At 42.4% G+C, this 17,454-nt stretch overlaps 1 protein-coding gene across 4 annotated transcripts in view; it reads left to right on the forward strand.

Moving 5' to 3' along the window:
- The window catches only part of LOC126248351 (zinc finger Ran-binding domain-containing protein 2), a 72,992-nt gene that overhangs the window by 11,279 nt on the left and 44,259 nt on the right, over positions 1–17,454 (forward strand). For all 4 annotated transcript variants that reach the window (XM_049949264.1, XM_049949263.1, XM_049949265.1 and 1 more), the window contains exon 3: positions 14,086–14,191. In XM_049949264.1, the coding sequence (XP_049805221.1) occupies positions 14,086–14,191 (106 nt within the window). The remainder of the gene's footprint in view (positions 1–14,085; positions 14,192–17,454) is intronic.

Consider the following 17,454-nt stretch of genomic DNA (forward strand, 5'->3'; position numbering starts at 1 on the left):
TACGGAATCCTAACTGATCTTCCCCGAGGTCCGCTTCTACCAGTTTTTCCATTCGTCTGTAAAGAATTCGCGTTAGTATTTTGCAGCTGTGACTTATTAAACAGATAGTTCAGTAATTTTCACATCTGTCAACACCTGCTTTCTTTGGGATTGGAATTATTACATTCTTCTTGAAGTCTGTGGGTATTTCGCCTGTCTCATACATCTTGCTCACCAGATGGTAGAGTTTTGTCATGACTGGCTCTCCCAAGGCCATCAGTAGTTCTAATGGAATGTTGTCTACTCCCGGGGCCTTGTTTCAACTCAGGTCTTTCAGTGATCTGTCAAACTCTTCACACAGTATCGTATCTCCCATTTCATCTTCATCTACATCCTCTTCCATATCCATAATATTGTCCTCAAGTACATCGCCCTTGTATAAACCCTCTATATACTCCTTCCACCTTTCTGCCTTCCCTTCTTTGCTTAGAACTGGGTTGCCATCTGAGCTCTTGATATTCATACAAGTGGTTCTCTTCTCTCCAAAGGTCTCTTTAATTTTCCTGTAGGCAGTATCTATCTTACCCCTAGTGAGACAAGCCTCTACATCCTTACATTTGTCCTCTAGCCATCCCTGCTTAGCCGTTTTTCACTTCCTGTCGATCTCATTTTTGAGACGTTTGTATTCCTTTTTGCCCGCTTCATTTACTGCATTTTTATATTTTCTCCTTTCATCAATTAAATTCAATATTTCTTCTGTTACCCAAGGATTTCTATTAGCCCTCGTCTTTTTACCTACTTGATCCTCTGCTGCCTTCACTACTTCATCCCTCAGAGCTACCCATTCTTCTTCTACTGTATCTCTTTCCCCCATTCCTGTCAATTGTTCCCTTTTGCTCTCCCTGAAACTCTCTACAACCTCTGGTTCTTTCAGTTTATCCAGGTCCCATCTCCTTAAATTCCCACCTTTTTGCAGTTTCTTCAGTTTCAATCTGCAGTTCATAACCAATAGATTGTGGTCGGAATCCACATCTGCCCCTGGAAATGTCTTAAAATTTAAAACCTGGTTCCTAAATCTCTGTCTTACCATTATATAATCTATCTGATACCTTTTAGTATCTCCAGGATTCCTCCAGGTATACAACCTTCTTTTATGATTCTTGAACCAAGTGTTAGCTATGATTAAGTTATGCTCTGTACAAAATTCTACAAGGCGGCTTCCTCTTTCATTTCTTCCCCCCCAATCCATATTCACCTACTACGTTTCCTTCTCTCCCTTTTCCTACTACCGAATTCCAGTCACCCATGACTATTAAATTTTCGTCTCCCTTCACTACCTGAATAATTTCTTTTATCTCGTCATATATTTCTTCAATTTCTTCTTCATCTGTAGAGCTAGTTGGCATATAAACTTGCACTACTGTAGTAGGCATGGGCTTCGTGTCTATCTTGGCCACAATAATGCGTTCACTATGCTGTTTGTGGTAGCTAACCCGCACTCCTATTTTTTGATTCATTATTACCCCTATTTGATTTTGTATTTGTAACCCTGTAATCACCTGACCAAAAGTCTTGTTCCTCCTGCCACCGAACTTCACTAATTCCCACTATATCTAACTTTAACCTATCCATTTCCCTTTTTAAAGTTTCTAACCTACCTGCCCGATTAAGGGATCTGACATTCCTCGCTCTGATCCGTAGAATGCCAGTTTTTTTTCTCCTGATAATGATGTCCTATTGAGTAGTCCCCCCCCGGAGATCCGAATGGGGGACTATTTTACCTCCGGAATATTTTACCCAAGAGGACGCCATCATCATTTAATCGTACAGTAAAGCTGCATGTCCTCGGGAAAAATTACGGCTGTAGTTTCCCCTTGGTTTCAGCCATTCGCAGTACCAGCACAGCAAGGCCGTTTTGGTTAATGTTACAAGGCCAGATCAGTCAATCATCCAGACTGTTGCCCCTGCAACTACTGAAAAGGCTGCTGCCCCTCTTCAGGAACCACATGTTTGTCTGGCCTCTCAACAGATACCCCTCCGTTGTGGTTGCACCTACGGTACGGCCATCTGTATCGCTGAGGCACGCAAGCCTCCCCACCAATGGCAAGGTCCATGGTTCATGGTGGAGAGGATTCACCTAATTTTGATGAAATATTGATGACATATGGAAGGAACACCGTGGATTTGAACCACTCGTCATCTTGCTCTCATCGGTGGTTACATTTCTTGCTTTTCAGAGCTGTGTTGATCCAATGTGGAGGACATCCATTATTTGTGAACCCAGTGTAAGTGTTTCAACTCCTTTGCAAGGCTGTCTCTGTTAGACACACTATGTGCCAGGTGCACCAAAGTTCGAAGGACACCCGTAGCTTGTGATGGATGGTGGCAGCTAGACGTCTACAAATACAGGAGTGTATGTGTGGGCTTACAGTGGCAAAACATCTAGAAACAGCAGCCAGCCAACCTTCTCCACTTCAGTTGTAAATTGGATATTCTTGAGAATTGAATTAAATTGCTGCAAAAAGCGTGACAGTTCTTCTTTACTGTGAGGCCACACTGCAAACGTATCATCTGCATAGCAGCAGAAAACTTTTGGTTTAATTCTGCCAAATCAAGTGCCCTCTTCTCAGAGTCTTCAATAAAAGAAAAGTTTACTACCAGAAAGGTAGAGGATGACCTATGGCACCAATATCAGTTTATTCAAAATATTCAGTGTTGAATAAAAAGTAGGTTGAGGAAAGTGCTTGATGAAATAGCACTGTTATATCGGTTTTGAACTTACTGCTGATGAGTGACAATGAATTGATGAGATGGACCATAGCGAAGAGTGAGATAGACTCAAAGCTTACTAATAAATCTGATTGATTGAGTCACCTGAGTTGTGAATATGAATTGGATTTGTAAGACTTAATGAAAATGAATACTCCAAGACTAGCTGCAGTAAAGTAGTATGTTTTTTTAATATTTTACTTGACAAGCCTGTTATGGCTTATTGCCATTATCAAGTGACCTGCAAAAATAACATTTGCATTGGTACTTATGTCTAGTAGGAAGTGACGAACATATTGCATCTATAGTAATTTCTTTTTCTGCTGGGGCTTTTTAATTATGATACCTTTTGTAGTTAAAATGTAAAAATATGTTTTTGTCAGATATTTTGACAGTTCTTTACTACAATGCTATATGTTTACAAAGTATATACAGCTTACAAGAATGGTGCTACATTTCATTGTTCTTGTTTTCCCTTTAAATTTTGTCTATGGTCTATGGTCTGTGTAAGTTTTGTTTACCATATGACTATTTCTTTTTGTATTCTATTATGTAAATAAAGTTTTTGAAATAGTATTTACATACACAAAAACTTCATTAGCCCCACAGTGAAGATGAACTGTCATGCTGTTTGCAGCATATGAGTTCAATCCAAGAGTGTATCCAATTTATGATGGAAGTTTAGAAGGGTAGTTGTCTGTCTTTTCTGGATGCCTTGGTCAGTTGGAAATTGGATGGATCATTGGGGCATTCCATGTACTGTTAAGTCCACACATACAGATCTTTATTTGCAGATGTCTAGCTGTCACAACCCATCACAAACTATGGGCATCCTTTGAACTTCAGTACACTGGACGTATATTGTGTCTAATAGATGGCATTGTAAAGGAGCTGGAACACCTACAATCTGTGTTCAAAGGTAATGGATATTCTCCACATCAGATCATCACAACTTTAAGGAGGAAGAAATGTCATCACTGACAGGAGCCAAAAAGAGAGGCAGTGGTTGACATCCAGGGTGTTCCTCCCATATGTCAGCAATATTTCGTCAAAATTAGTCAGAATCCTAAGGAAACATGTCAAAGTAATCCTCTGGCCACCCACAAAAACATGTGCTCTTCTCAGTTCAGTAAAGGGCAAGCTAGGGTTGCAGAGGACCAGAATCTATGGAATACCTTGTCAGTGTGGCAAAGCCTACATTGGTCAGACAGTGAACACAGTAAAAGGAAGTTGTGTTAAATATCATCGCCACACTCATTTTCACAGCCCAGTAAGAAAACCATAGCTGAACACTGCATCTTCATGGGACATTCTTTGGATTATTCTGCCACAGAATTCTTAGCCTCAGTGAGATCCTTTTAGGATTCAATGATTAAGAAATTGGTGGAAATTCATTTCGCAGAAGATCTTATTAATTGTGTCTGTGGGTTTCAGTTGGATAAGGCACAGGACACAGTGTCTTCTTTAATTTCTTCAGAAAGAAAACATTTTATGACTAATGACACATCTATGACAATTTTATTAAATTGGCGTCTGGATTTTAACTCCACAAGCCCACGTTCAGACAATGACCACATATGGAGTGTCACCATTATGCAAGCACCTCTGCACCCTAGGTGGAGCAATATTTGAAGGGGGCTCTGAACTTGACAGAGGTCACTCATGTATCAGCTGCTCTTGCCCGTGTGTCTCCATGCCAATTTTTGGTATAAAAATAGGAATGTAAAGAAGCAGCCTCCAGTGCAATACACTCACCTAAAGATGGCAGAATGGTTGTCAACAGAATGTGGCAAGAAGTCAACGTCATCCAGCTGCAATCCTAAAACTTAAACAAACAGGGGTTTTCATGTTTGATTACAGATTTTTGTACATAACTTAGTAGCCCATTGACTGTTCTGGGTTGGCAGGTTAAGTCATCAGCAATTAATTTATATAGGAGACTGGAGTCCTTCAGAATTCAGTTTTCAGTGTTACTGTCTACACCATTGCAATTAATGGTGTAGTGGCCTCCATGATGCCCATAGTTTTACCATTCCTGTATCTGGAGGACTTTGGTCTGCACTATAGTTCCACATCATTGCACACCACAGTGACAGCTTCATGGAGCCATGTGGAAAACACAAAACTGGGCTGTGGATCAGGGTTACCCCTTTTGTCCTATGAAAACTTGCCACATGACGTTTTTGCTGACTTAAGACTGTGCAGTCTCATCCAGAGATTTACTAGATAACTAGTTACTTCAAGGCATTGAAAATGTTAGATTTTTAGGCCTTTTATTTGACACTAAGTTAAGTGTTACCTCTCAAATGCTAGCTAAATGCAGATTCTATGAGGAAATTTAATAGCATCAGATTTCTTAGCAACATCTTATCTGCAATTTGACACAGCATTTATTACACATGCACAAGTGCACACTCGTGTGTGTGTGTGTGTGTGTGTGTGTGTGTGTGTGTGTGTGTGTGTGTGTGTGTGTGTGTCTCCTGATGGAAATGGGTATCAGGGTAAGAAACCAGCAACTCGTAACGGATTATACTTGCAGATTGTGAACCACCCATGTTACTCCACTCTTGTTTCACAACCAACAGTTCAGACTGTTTACAAACCAGCCTAGAAGAATTGGGATATGATTGGAATGTGCTATGTGGTCGTAAGATACACAGATCACGAAATTCTAAGTCACCTGTCCCATTCAGCACTCCACGAGTACCCTAAATATGGGACCCCTGCGGGTCCAGGGGTAAGAATAGGCCTGAGGTATTCCTGCCTGTTGTAAGAGGTTTCTAAAAGGAGTCTCTCATGTTTTGGCCTTTATGTAATGGTGCCCTGTAGGATTTGACCTCTATTCTTCAAATTTTCCGAAGAGCGAGCCCAGCGCCTTACATGGTGCATTGTGTCCATCATGCCTTGAGATCTGTAGTCCGCTTTCTCATTGTCGCATTGCAGTCCTGCTCATTCTCCATCTCTTGGATGAGGACACCTTTCTGGTTGCATTTTCCACCATGCACTATGCCAGTGTCGCTTTCTGTGCCGATGATGACCATGGGCTTGTTTGTACCTGATAACCAGCACGTTGTGGTGGGGCCACCATGTACCCTGCTGGCTGTAGCCCCCTGACAACACAGGGATCGCTCTGCTGATGCTTGTGCCATTAACTCCCCACATATGCCAAGGAATAAATGCCTGTCACCCTGGGGCATTGGGACTCCCGGCAATGGCCATCCTGCCAGGTGGACTTTGCTGCAGCTGGGTGGTGCCCGTGGGGAGACCCCTGGTTGGAGTGGGTGGCATCAGGGCGGATGACACGCGATGAAGTGTACCACGTCATCACTTGCTCTTGATCAAACACAAACAATCTCTAAGCGTTCTAAGTCTCAGTACAATGCAAGTGAGTACAACCCTAAATCGTTCCCCTCCCTGGCCACACCATGAGAGGATCGCCAGGTTAAGGATGGAAGGATGGCAGCAAACCTTATTCACCCTGGTATCTCGTATGTACAAGAACTGATGGGGGACTCCTTTGTTTCAATGAAGCCACAGTTTTGTAGAGCATTTAGAAGACAAGTGTGGGGAGGTGAAGACAAGTGTGGGGAGGTGGAGAGCTCGTCCAAAATGCGCTCTGGGTCAGTCTTCATAAAAGCAGCTTCCTATGCCCAGTCTTGGGCTTTACTCGCTTGTAACAACTTGGGGGATGTTTCCGTTACCATCACGCCATGTAAGAGCTTAAATATGGTGCAGGATGTTATATTCCACAGGGACCTTCTTTTGCAGTCTGATGACGAGCTGCACACCAATTTAGAGCGACGAGGTGTTCATTTCGAGCGGTGTGTCCATCGGGGTCCGAGGGATGATCAGGTTGCCACCAGTGCCTTCATCTGGGCCTTTGAAGGTGACAACTTACCTGAGAAGGTCAAGGTAATGGCCTACTGCTGTATATCCCTCCCCCGATGTGGTGTTTTAAGTGCTGGATGTTCAGCCATATGTCTTCCTGCTGTACTTCCAGTGTCGCGTGTCGAGTTTGTGGACCTCCGTCACATACCAATACTCAATGTGCCCTGCCTCCCATCTGTGTCAACTGCGGAGAGCATCATTCACCTTGCTTACCAGACTGCATAATTTTACAGAAAGAGAGGAAAATCATGGAAATCAAGACTCTGGACCGACTAAATACACTGAGGCTAAGAGAAAATATGAGTGCCTGCATCCTGTGGCTATGACCTCCTCATACGCTGCTGCTATATGAACAGTTGTAGCCCCATCAGTTCCGCGAATTCCAGTTGGCTCTCAAAGCCAGAAGGCTACACCTGTCCCCTTGATGGTGGGGGTCAAATTTCCCCCCCCCCCCCACCCCCCAGTTGCTCCTGCACCACGTACCTCGGGAGCACTGCCCCCCACCCCCACCCCGCTCAATCATTGGGGACACACCAGTCCCCACCTCCCAGCCGGAAAAGCGTAAATCATCTTTGGCTCCTCTCACCAGGAAGGGATCCCTTGGGTCACTTCCTCCCCAGGTATCTGCCAGTGGGAAAGATGATGCCCACCAGTGGCTGAAGTGCCCAAAAGCAGCTGGTCGTAGGGCTTCATGATCATCCTCAGTCCCGGAGACTGAATCAGTGAAGCCCTCCCAGTGAGAGAAAACCAATGAGCAGTGAGAAAAGTCCAAAACAAAGACCTCTAAGACCAAGGAAATTGCAGTGGCACCCACACCACTGCTATCTAAAAGCTCTGCGACTGGGGGTGAGGTGGAGATGCTAGTGTCCACTGAGGACCTAGATCTCGGTGTCAGTGTCGTCGTAAATGCCGTCTGTGTCACGTCTGCTGTGCAGCGAGCTACATTAATTTAAGTATTAACTGTATTTTTCTTACTTGTCACTTCTTCTTCTGTGTGTTTTTGCTTTTAGGAAGCTTTAATTGTCGAGTGCTAGTAATAGTGTTCCATAGATTTCGTGTTTGTTTTGAATACAGTCCAGAGACAGGTAGTGTTATTTTCATTGTTTTCTACAAGAAGTGTCTAGTAACCACAGTTTAGTCAACTATCAGCCACCTTTAGTGAATTAGCAGTCTAGTTAAAAGTTGATTAACTCTCTACAGTAAATTGATTTCTTAGGATGGATAGGATGTGTGACTGCTGTGTACGGATGCAGGAGGAGCTGGCCACTGTTCGCGAACAGCAGAACGTGTTGATGGCTGCGGTCAGCCGTCTTCAGGCTGCTGCCTCAGAGTGTAGCAGCAGTGGGGAGTCTGGTGTGTCGCATGGTACACCCCAGGTGTTACATGCTTCACCCACTGTCCCTGCTGTCGAGACCTCTTCTCGGGTACCGGGCGCGGTTGGGCCACCCTCTCCCCAAGGGGAGTGGCGGGTTCAGTGGCGTTCATGGCGCACGAGGCGGAGGGTCAATGTGGAGGCTGGCTGTGTGGCATCGTTCGCTCTGCCTGTGAGTGGACATGTGGCCGCTCCTTCAGCAAGGTCCGAGCAGGCACACGGGGGGAGGGGTTTATTAGTGATTGGGTGCTCCAACGTTGGGCGGGTGATGGAGCCCCTTAGGGAAATAGCGGAAAGGTCGGGGAAGAAGGCCTGTGTTCACTCTGTCTGCTTGCCAGGGGGGGGGGTCTCATCCGAGATGTGGAGGAGGCCCTGCCGGCGGCGATAGAGAGCACTGGGTGCATCCGACTGCAAATAGTTGTTCATGTTGGCACCAATGACTCCTGCCGTCTGGGTTCAGAGGTAATCCTCAGTTCATACAGGCGGTTGGCGGAGTTGGTGAAGGTGGAAAGCCCTGCTCGCGGGGTGGAATCTGAGCTAACTATTTGTAGTATTGTTCCCAGAACTGATCACAGTCCTCTGGTTGGGAGCTGAGTGAAAGGCTTAAACCAGAAGCTCAGATGATTCTGCGGAGATCTGGGGTGCAAATTTCTCGACCTCCGCTATCGGGTGGAGAAATGTAGGGTCCCCCTGAATAGGTCAGGCGTGCACTACACGCAGGAAGCGGCTACAAGGGTAGCGGAGTATGTGTGGAGTGCACATTTGGGTTTTTTAGGTTAGAGAATTCCCTCCCTAGGCCCGACAAGACGCCTCCTGAGACGCGGCAAGGTAGCAGTAGGCAAAATGCAACAGGGAATAACAATATTAATCTGCTAATGGTAAATTGCAGGAGCGTCTATAGGAAGTTCCCAGAACTGCTCTCATTAACAAACGGTCACAATGCCCACATAGTACTAGGGACAGAAAGTTGGCTGAACCTGAAACCAGATGTAAACAGTAATGAATTTCTAAACTCAGATTGGAATGTATACCACAGAGACAGGTTGGACAGTGAAGGGGGAGGCATGTTTATAGCGATAAGAAGTGCAATAGTATCAAAGGAAATTGACGGAGATCCGAAATGTGAAATAATTTGGGTGAAGGTCATGGTTAAAGCAGGCTCAGGCATGGTAATTGGATGTCTCTATAGGCCCCTTGGCTCAGCAGCTGTTTTGGCTGAGCACCTGAAGGATAATTTGGAAAATATTTTGAGTAGATTTCCCCACCATGTTATAGTTCTGGGTGGAGATTTTAATTTGCCGGATATAGACTGGGAGACTCAGACGATCATAACAGGTGGCAGGGACAAAGAATCCAGTGAAATTTTCTTAAGTGAATTATCTGAAAACTACCTTGAGCAGTTAAACAGAGAACCGACTCATGTCGATAACATATTAGACCTTGTGGTGACTAACAGACCAGAACTATTTGAAACAGTTAACGCAGAACAGGGAATCAGCAATCATAAAGCGGTTACTGCATCGATTATTTCAGCCGTAAATAGAAATATTAAAAAAGGTAGGAAGATTTTTCTGTTTAGTAAAAGTGACAAAAAGCAGATTTCAGAGTACCTGATGGCTCAACACAAAAGATTTGTCTCAAGTACAGATAGTGTTGAGGATCAGTGGACAAAGTTCAAAACCATTGTACAAAATGTGTTGGATGTGTATGTGCCAAGCAAGATCGTAAGAGATGGAAAAGAGTCACTGTGGTACAACAACCGCGTTAGTAAAGTGCTGCGGAAGCAAGGGGAACTTCACAGCAAACATAAACATAGCCAAAGCCTTGCAGACAAACAAAAATTATGAGAAGCGAAATGTAGTGTGATGAGGGCTATGCGAGAGACGATCAATGAATTCGAAAGTAAAATTCTATATACTGACTTGGCAGAAAATCCTAAGAAATTTAGGTCTTATGTCAAAGCAGTAGGTGGATCAAAACAAAATGTTCAGACACTCTGTGACCAAAATGGTACTGAAACAGAGGATGACAGACTAAAGGTCGAAATACTAAATGTCTTTTTCCAAAGCTGTTTCACAGAGGAAGACTGCATTGTAGTTCCTTCTCTAGATTATCGCACAGATGACAAAATTGTAGATATCAAAATAGGCGACAGAGGGATAGAGAAACAATTAAAATCGCTCAAAAGAGGAAAGGCCGCTGGATCTGATGGGATACCAGTTTGATTTTACACAGAGTACACAAAGGAACTTGCCCCCCTTCTTGCAGCGGTGTACCGTAGGTCTCTAGAAGAGCGTAGCGTTCCAAAGAATTGGAAAAGGGCACAGGTCATCCCCGTTTTCAAGAAGTGACGTCGAACAGATGTGCAGAACTATAGACCTATATCTCTAACGTCTATCAGTTGTAGAATTTTGGAACACGTATTATGTTAGAGTATAATGACTTTTCTGGAGACTAGAAATATACTCTGTAGGAATCCGCATGGGTTTCGAAAAAGACGATCGTGTGAAACCCAGCTCGCGCTGTTCGTCCATGAGACTCAGGGCCATAGACACGGGTTCCCAGGTAGATACCGTGTTTCTTGACTTCCGCAAGGCGTTCGATACAGTTCCCCACAGTTGTTTAATGAACAAAGTAAGAGCATATGTACTATCAGACCAATTGTGTGATTGGATTGAAGAGTTTCTAGATAACAGAATGCAGCATGTCATTCTCAATGGAGAGAAGTCTTCCGAAGTGAGAGTGATTTCAGGTGTGCTGTAGGGGAGTGTCATAGGACCGTTGCTATTCACAGTGTACATAAATGACCTGGTGGATGACATCGGAAGTTCACTAAGGCTTTTTGCGGATGATGCTGTGGTATATCGAGAGGTTGTAACAATGGAAAATTGTACTGAAATGCAGGAGGATCTGTAGCGAATTGATGCATGGTGCAGGGAATGGCAATTGAATCTCAATGTAGACAAGTGTAATGTGCTGTGAATACATAGGAAAGAAAGATCCCTTATCATTTAGCTTCAATATAGCAGGTCAGCAACTGGAAGCTGTTAATTCCATAAATTATCTGGGAGTACGCATTAGGAGTGATTTAAAATGGAATGATCATATAAAGTTGATCGTTGGTGAATCAGATGGCAGACTGAGATTCATTGGAAGAATCCTTAGGAAATGAAATCCGAAAACACAGGAAGTAGGTTACAGTACACTTGTTCGCCCACTGCTTGAATACTGCTCAGCAGTGTGGGATCCGTACCAGATAGGGTTGATAGAAGAGACAGAGAAGATCCAACGGAGAGCAGCGTGCTTCGTTACAGGATCATTTAGTAATTGCGAAAGCATTATGGAGATGAGTGGTAGCCGTCTGACTGTGCAGGGAATACACTATTGATGCCAGGCTGTTACTTCCTTGTGGATGCAAGAAGTAGGTGGCTGTCCGGGTCCTCTGGGCCATGGTCATCAAGCCAAGTGACCATTGTTCTGGCAGAGTGGTGCCCAAGGGGAGAGCCATCGTTTGGGGTAGTCAGCATCATGGCAGATGTATGTCAATGTGAAAGGGCCCAAGCTATCACCTGGTGCCTGTGTGGTTCTGGTTGTCTCTTTAGGCAGACCAGAAGTCTTCAGTGCAGGTCATTATGACCATAGGAACTTTATTGCTGGTTTGCACTTGTGCATATGAAGGGTCCTTCCTCTGTGTTAAGCCCATGTTCTTTGAACATATTTTGAGAAATCACTTCCTTCAGTAAATTATGAAGTGGTTCAAATGTAATTAAAATGGTGAATCCTACCCAGTGCCAGGTGATACTTTGCAAATAACTGAATGATGTACCCACTACCGTAATGCCCGATAAGTCGAAACGTGGTACAATGTATAATTTATCTCCAAGACATACTGATGAAGAACTACGTGAGCTGTTGGAGAAGCATGGGATCCATTTCATACATTGTGTGCGTCGAGACTCACGGGGCAACAAGGTTGACACTGGAGCTTTCATCTTCAAATTTGAGGGGATTTCTCTTAGCGAGGTGGTCAAAATCGAGGTTTACCGCAGTGATAAGAAGCCAGATTCCCTACCACTGATGCTGAGTTTTAAATGCAAACATTTCAGGCACGAGTCTTCCTAAAGTACATAGGACCCAATTTATGGAGACTGTGGTTGGCTACTTCATGAAAACTCACCATGTGTTTTTTTTTACCTGTCTGTGTCAGTTACAGAAATGACCACCCTCACCAATTCCCATAGTGTGCTATCCTAATTAAATCCAGGAACTGAGTCTCGTATTGCCTTTCATGTTTTGAAGTTCAGAAAAAATATGATCATTTGTACGCTTCTCAATGATCTCGACCATTGCCACTACTGTGATCAGGTGGTTAGCAGTATCTCTTGTATTTACTTCCTCACTGTTGACCTCCAGTAGTTGTGTAAGTAAATTAGGCCATGTAGGTGATAGCACTTCCCCTCTTGTGATCCCTGCCACACCATCTTCGGAAAACTCTACTCCCTGCACGTGGCCAGAGAGGTAGAATTGTGCTCTGGCACTTACTGGTTGCAGGGCTCCTTTTGAGAACCCTCTCCTTGGAAATCAACAGACCGGTGACCCAAGTAGTTTGGTCCCTTCCCCCCCCCCCCCCCCCCTTTAAACCAACCAACCAACCAACCAGAGACCCGATACAAGTCAATGGCTGAAGGATCCACAAACTGCTTCTCTTTGGTTCCTAGATTCTCAGCTGTCAAAAGCTGTGGAAAAGAAAATGAAGAAATCGTGGGAGAAGGCTACTCAGGTGACTCTGGAGGCGCGCGCGCGCGCGCGCGCGCACACACACACACACACACACACACACACACACACACACACACACACATTCTGTCTCTCTCCTTCCCTCCCAATTATGATACTCGCATCCACTCCAGAGCCACCCATTGTATCTTTTTAGTTTTCGACCTTCTGATTTATTCTCCCAATCTCTTGAGGGATGACATGGTTTGGCTAGAGACGCACTGTATTTTAAGAGGCAGCTGGATGAATTTAAAATGAGTTTTAAAATTTTGATATAAATCAGGGTTCCTAACTAAGTTACGGGGCAACAAATTGTAACTTTGACTCTCTCTCTCTCTCTCTTTTTTTTTTAGTCACACATATCTGGGGGGAGGGGGGGGCGGGGTGAGATCATAATTTTGTTTAACTGTGAGAGGATGTGTGTGAGCATTCACGATGACATTTACACATGTTTTTATTATTTTTCAAATGTATATATTATTTTAAATTTAAATATAATAATAATAATAATAATAATAATAATAATAAATTTAAATAACCTTTTATGCATTCCACATGAACTTTCCAATGTAATTTGTAATTAGTGGATTTTGTAACATTTCTGTTAGGCGCCCTAACCACAATGCAAAACAACTCCTGACAATGGTACAAATATTTTAATTGTAATACTATTAACTGATAGATCTAATTCCATCAATAATGACCCATATATGTCTGTTTCAAAATCTCAGGCTTTAACAGTAGTTCCATTATTTCATAAAAATGTAATTAAGGGAGTCGCTTCTTCGTTAATCCCAAGTTCACAGTGACATGGTAATTTAGTTTCTTTATAAAAGATTTAATGTAATCATTTATGACATCACTCTTGCCTCACTACTAGCTTTCTCAAGAGAGTACTTCAAAATGGCACCAATTTAAAACAGCAGGTGAACAGGCTCTGGAAGCATTACGGGGATTGAGGGCAGTGTAGCCCTCTGTGCAAGTCTGTGCTGGAGAAGTGGACATTCACGCCTCCCCTTAAGTTGCATTGCCACACATTCTGAAATAACCTGCTAATATATTTTAATCAAATATTGCCAGTTACATATATACATAAATATATTAAACAGGGGTGCTGAAGACTGCTGCACTGAGTGTGCTAGATCTAATGTCCTGTCCTCATATATTTCTTTTGTCTTTTTTTCTTCTCACCAGTGTTATCATTTTGCAGGTCACTGAATCTTTGTATTCAGAATTTTTTTTAATGCAAACTTTTAATCTTATGTTACTAATGTTTTTTACTGTGGTTAATCTCATTGCAGAAAAAGTGGAAAGCTTGAAAAAGAAGAAGTTAGGCCATGAAATTGGTAAAGCTGCTGCAGAGAAGAGCCGTGGGCTTTTCAGTGCAGATGATTGGCAGTGTAATAAGTAAGTTATGTTTACAGTCAGTTGTCTTTCCCACTCTGAAAAATGAACTTTATTAGATCTTTTAAGATTTATGGATTTTAGTACAAAATCATAAACTGAATTCTGTAACATAGTGCAACTGAATAGAGAGAGGGAATTCCGATTTGAAAACATTGCATATTCCTTCATACAGTGTAATGTGACTTATTCAACAGAGATAAATGAAACATGCAAGCAATAATAATTCAACAAAATTCTTGTATAATTGTGTAATGGTAAAAAGTAATTTCTCGCCACCAGAAATAGTTATTGGAATGATTAATTATTTTACAGCATGGTAGTCACACATACGGAAAAAATTATGGAAAATGTGGCTATGATCATTATACATTAATTAACACAAAACTGGTAGCATAAGCCTAACAGCTTAAAAAATTATAAACTGCTTTTTCTATAATGGCATCTTACCACAAAAATGCTAATGGATAAGATACAAAATAAAATGAACTTAACGTTTTCTACAGTGATACTCCAAAAGCCACCTTATGGTGTGTGGTGGAAGATACTTTTGACACCACTATAATCACTCCTCCCCTCCAGCCCACCTACCCATCACTTTTTACTGTGTTATTTGTATCTGTTGCACAGGAAAAACTGCTACCGGGAAGTCACCATATGACTTTTAATATCTCAAGTTTTCTTTTGTCATTTCGTGATGTGTATGTGGCAGGAACAATTTTTGCCTAACTCTTGAAATGTAAGTGCTGTCAGAATTCTAACAATAATTCTAAGTGATGCCCAGTGTCTCTCGTGTAGTGTTTGCTATTAGAATTGGATGAGACAGTCAGTAACAAACTTGAACATACCAAACAAACCCATGACAAAATACTACACTCTTCTTTAGATCTTCTCTGTTAATCCTACTTTGTAATGGTGTCTGTCAGACAGTGCTGGAGAAGAAGTTGAACAAGGATTTTGGAGGCTATTTCTTTTGTAGGTGTGTTACATTTCCTAAGAATTCTTCAAATGAGTTACAGCCTGGCATCTGGCTTTTTAAAACTAGTTTTATGTGGTCATTTCACTTAGTTATCCTGTACTTCTGCTCCTAGATATTTTACAGATGTTAATTTTTCCAGTTGTATGTAGCTAATTATGTAATCAGATTGTAGTGGACTTTCCACCTATTAATGCAGTCCATTGCAATGTATTTACCTTGACTCAAATGAGACCATGTTCCAAGTGTTGATACCATACTGGTCTTTGTACATTTCACTAGTTTTCTTTCCTATATACATAATAATCATCATCATCATCTGGAAACAGCCTCACACACACTCTATCTCACTGGCCGTTGAAATTTCAACACAATAAAGGTGGTATTCAACAAATGTCAAATTGACATGAAATGTACTACATACCTGGATATGCAAATCGTTAGTATTACAGTGCAACCCAACAAAGTGGGTAGGAGTAATGCCATTCAGAAATTACATTTCAATTTTGATTTATTTGTGTGAGATCATGTTACTCCTTGAGTAAGGAGAAAGGCTGTGACAGGATGATTGCCTTTAGAGACTTCGATTTATAATTCCTTAAAATTGCTGTTTGCCTTGATCAGTATCTTGCAACTGTCATGCTAATGTAGAGTCAATGGGTCTAGGAGGGCCATACTCAGTGCCATCAGAATCTCAGCTGTCCCACACAATAGCACTCCAGAGGACAGTAATGTTGTTCACTCGGCTGTGCAGGATCTCACAGCTATGTCATTACCTAGAGTCAGCTAACGAACTTGTTTACCACAAGTTAAGTTTCCACATGGCCAATAAGATGATATGGGGATCACTGCTATCAGCATGGTGATCATTGTTGTGGTTTTTCTTCATGCACCAGAGGGGAGAGGTATGGCAAAAGTGGTGTGGCCAGTAGCAACAACACTGGACACAGGAGTGGCACCATATCATCTTTCCAGATGAATCCAGGTTCAGCATACAGCATCACAATACACATATCTGTGTGAGGAGCATCTGGGGAGAATGAAAGATGCCATAATGCATTCATCATCATTTAATTCCATCACTTCATGTGATGAAATCGGTTGCAATTTGGTATACAGCACGAACACCTCAAGTTCACTTAGCTGGTAATTTGAACAGTGGCAGTTACATTTCTGACATGTCAAAGCCAGTGACTGCCAATCCTTGGAGATATCTGTGATGTTATCTTTAGTGAGATAACAGAAGACAATGTATTGCCTCTACTGTCTTGACCTACTGTGATAAACAGGGTGTTAGTTGCTTTGGTCAGCATGTTCTCTAGATCTCTACCCCACTGAAAGCCACTGGTCATGGGTTGTTGAAAGACCGGTTATGCCACCAGTCACCAGCTAGTATGGTTGATGAACTCTGGCATAGTGCAGGCAGCACAGAATGACTTACCCACACCTGTCATCCAAGTTCAGTTGAACCTGATGCCCAGCTGTGCTACCACTGGTGGCAACTCTTTGATAAATTTTGCATCCTGTATAGCCCCAAATCATATACAAATTTAATCTTTTTTTCTTCCTACTATATCGTATACACAAAATATTTTAATGGCCATCAGTGTATTTATTGAATCACGCCCAGGTGCTCGTGAAGAGATCCCACAGTGTGTAAATGTATTATTATAGTTCTCCCTGGAAGAAACATGGATGTGTGTATACAAAGATCGTAATGCATCATTGAGGCCAGAGGTGTGCTTAATTCGGCACAGGATGCCAAATGGCTATTAAGACAATGTTGATCATTATGATTGACTGTACAAATTATTTTTTGCCAGCAAGTGAACACAGAATTTTCTGTGTGTGTATCTGACATCCAGGCACTGTTGTAGCATGCATGAAATGTATTTGCAGTTGTGTATATGGACAACAATCAGCTATATAATGGAATGATGACAATAAAAGTTGTTGCCGGAGCTGGACTCGAACCTCGATTTCCTGCTTTTTGTGAGTGGTAGCCTTATCCACTTTGGCTATCCAAGCATGACCCTTGACCAGACCCAAACATTCATGTCTTACCGTCCATCCGTCACAATATGCACTTGTACACATAATGTAATTCCCATACAGGTGAGAGAGATTTTAATTGAAAGTCGCTGCTTGGTATTGGTGGATAAATGTGATATTTCAGTGTTCCTTCAACCATGCATGCATGTCTGAAGGAACAATGCATCATACTTCTTAACAACACAGGCATTGCAATATTGTTTTGTAGCATGGTTCATCTGGCCTTAGGTGCAGCACT

This window comes from Schistocerca nitens, chromosome 3 (genome assembly GCF_023898315.1).
Source record: "Schistocerca nitens isolate TAMUIC-IGC-003100 chromosome 3, iqSchNite1.1, whole genome shotgun sequence".
In the NCBI taxonomy this organism is placed as follows: domain Eukaryota; kingdom Metazoa; phylum Arthropoda; class Insecta; order Orthoptera; family Acrididae; genus Schistocerca; species Schistocerca nitens.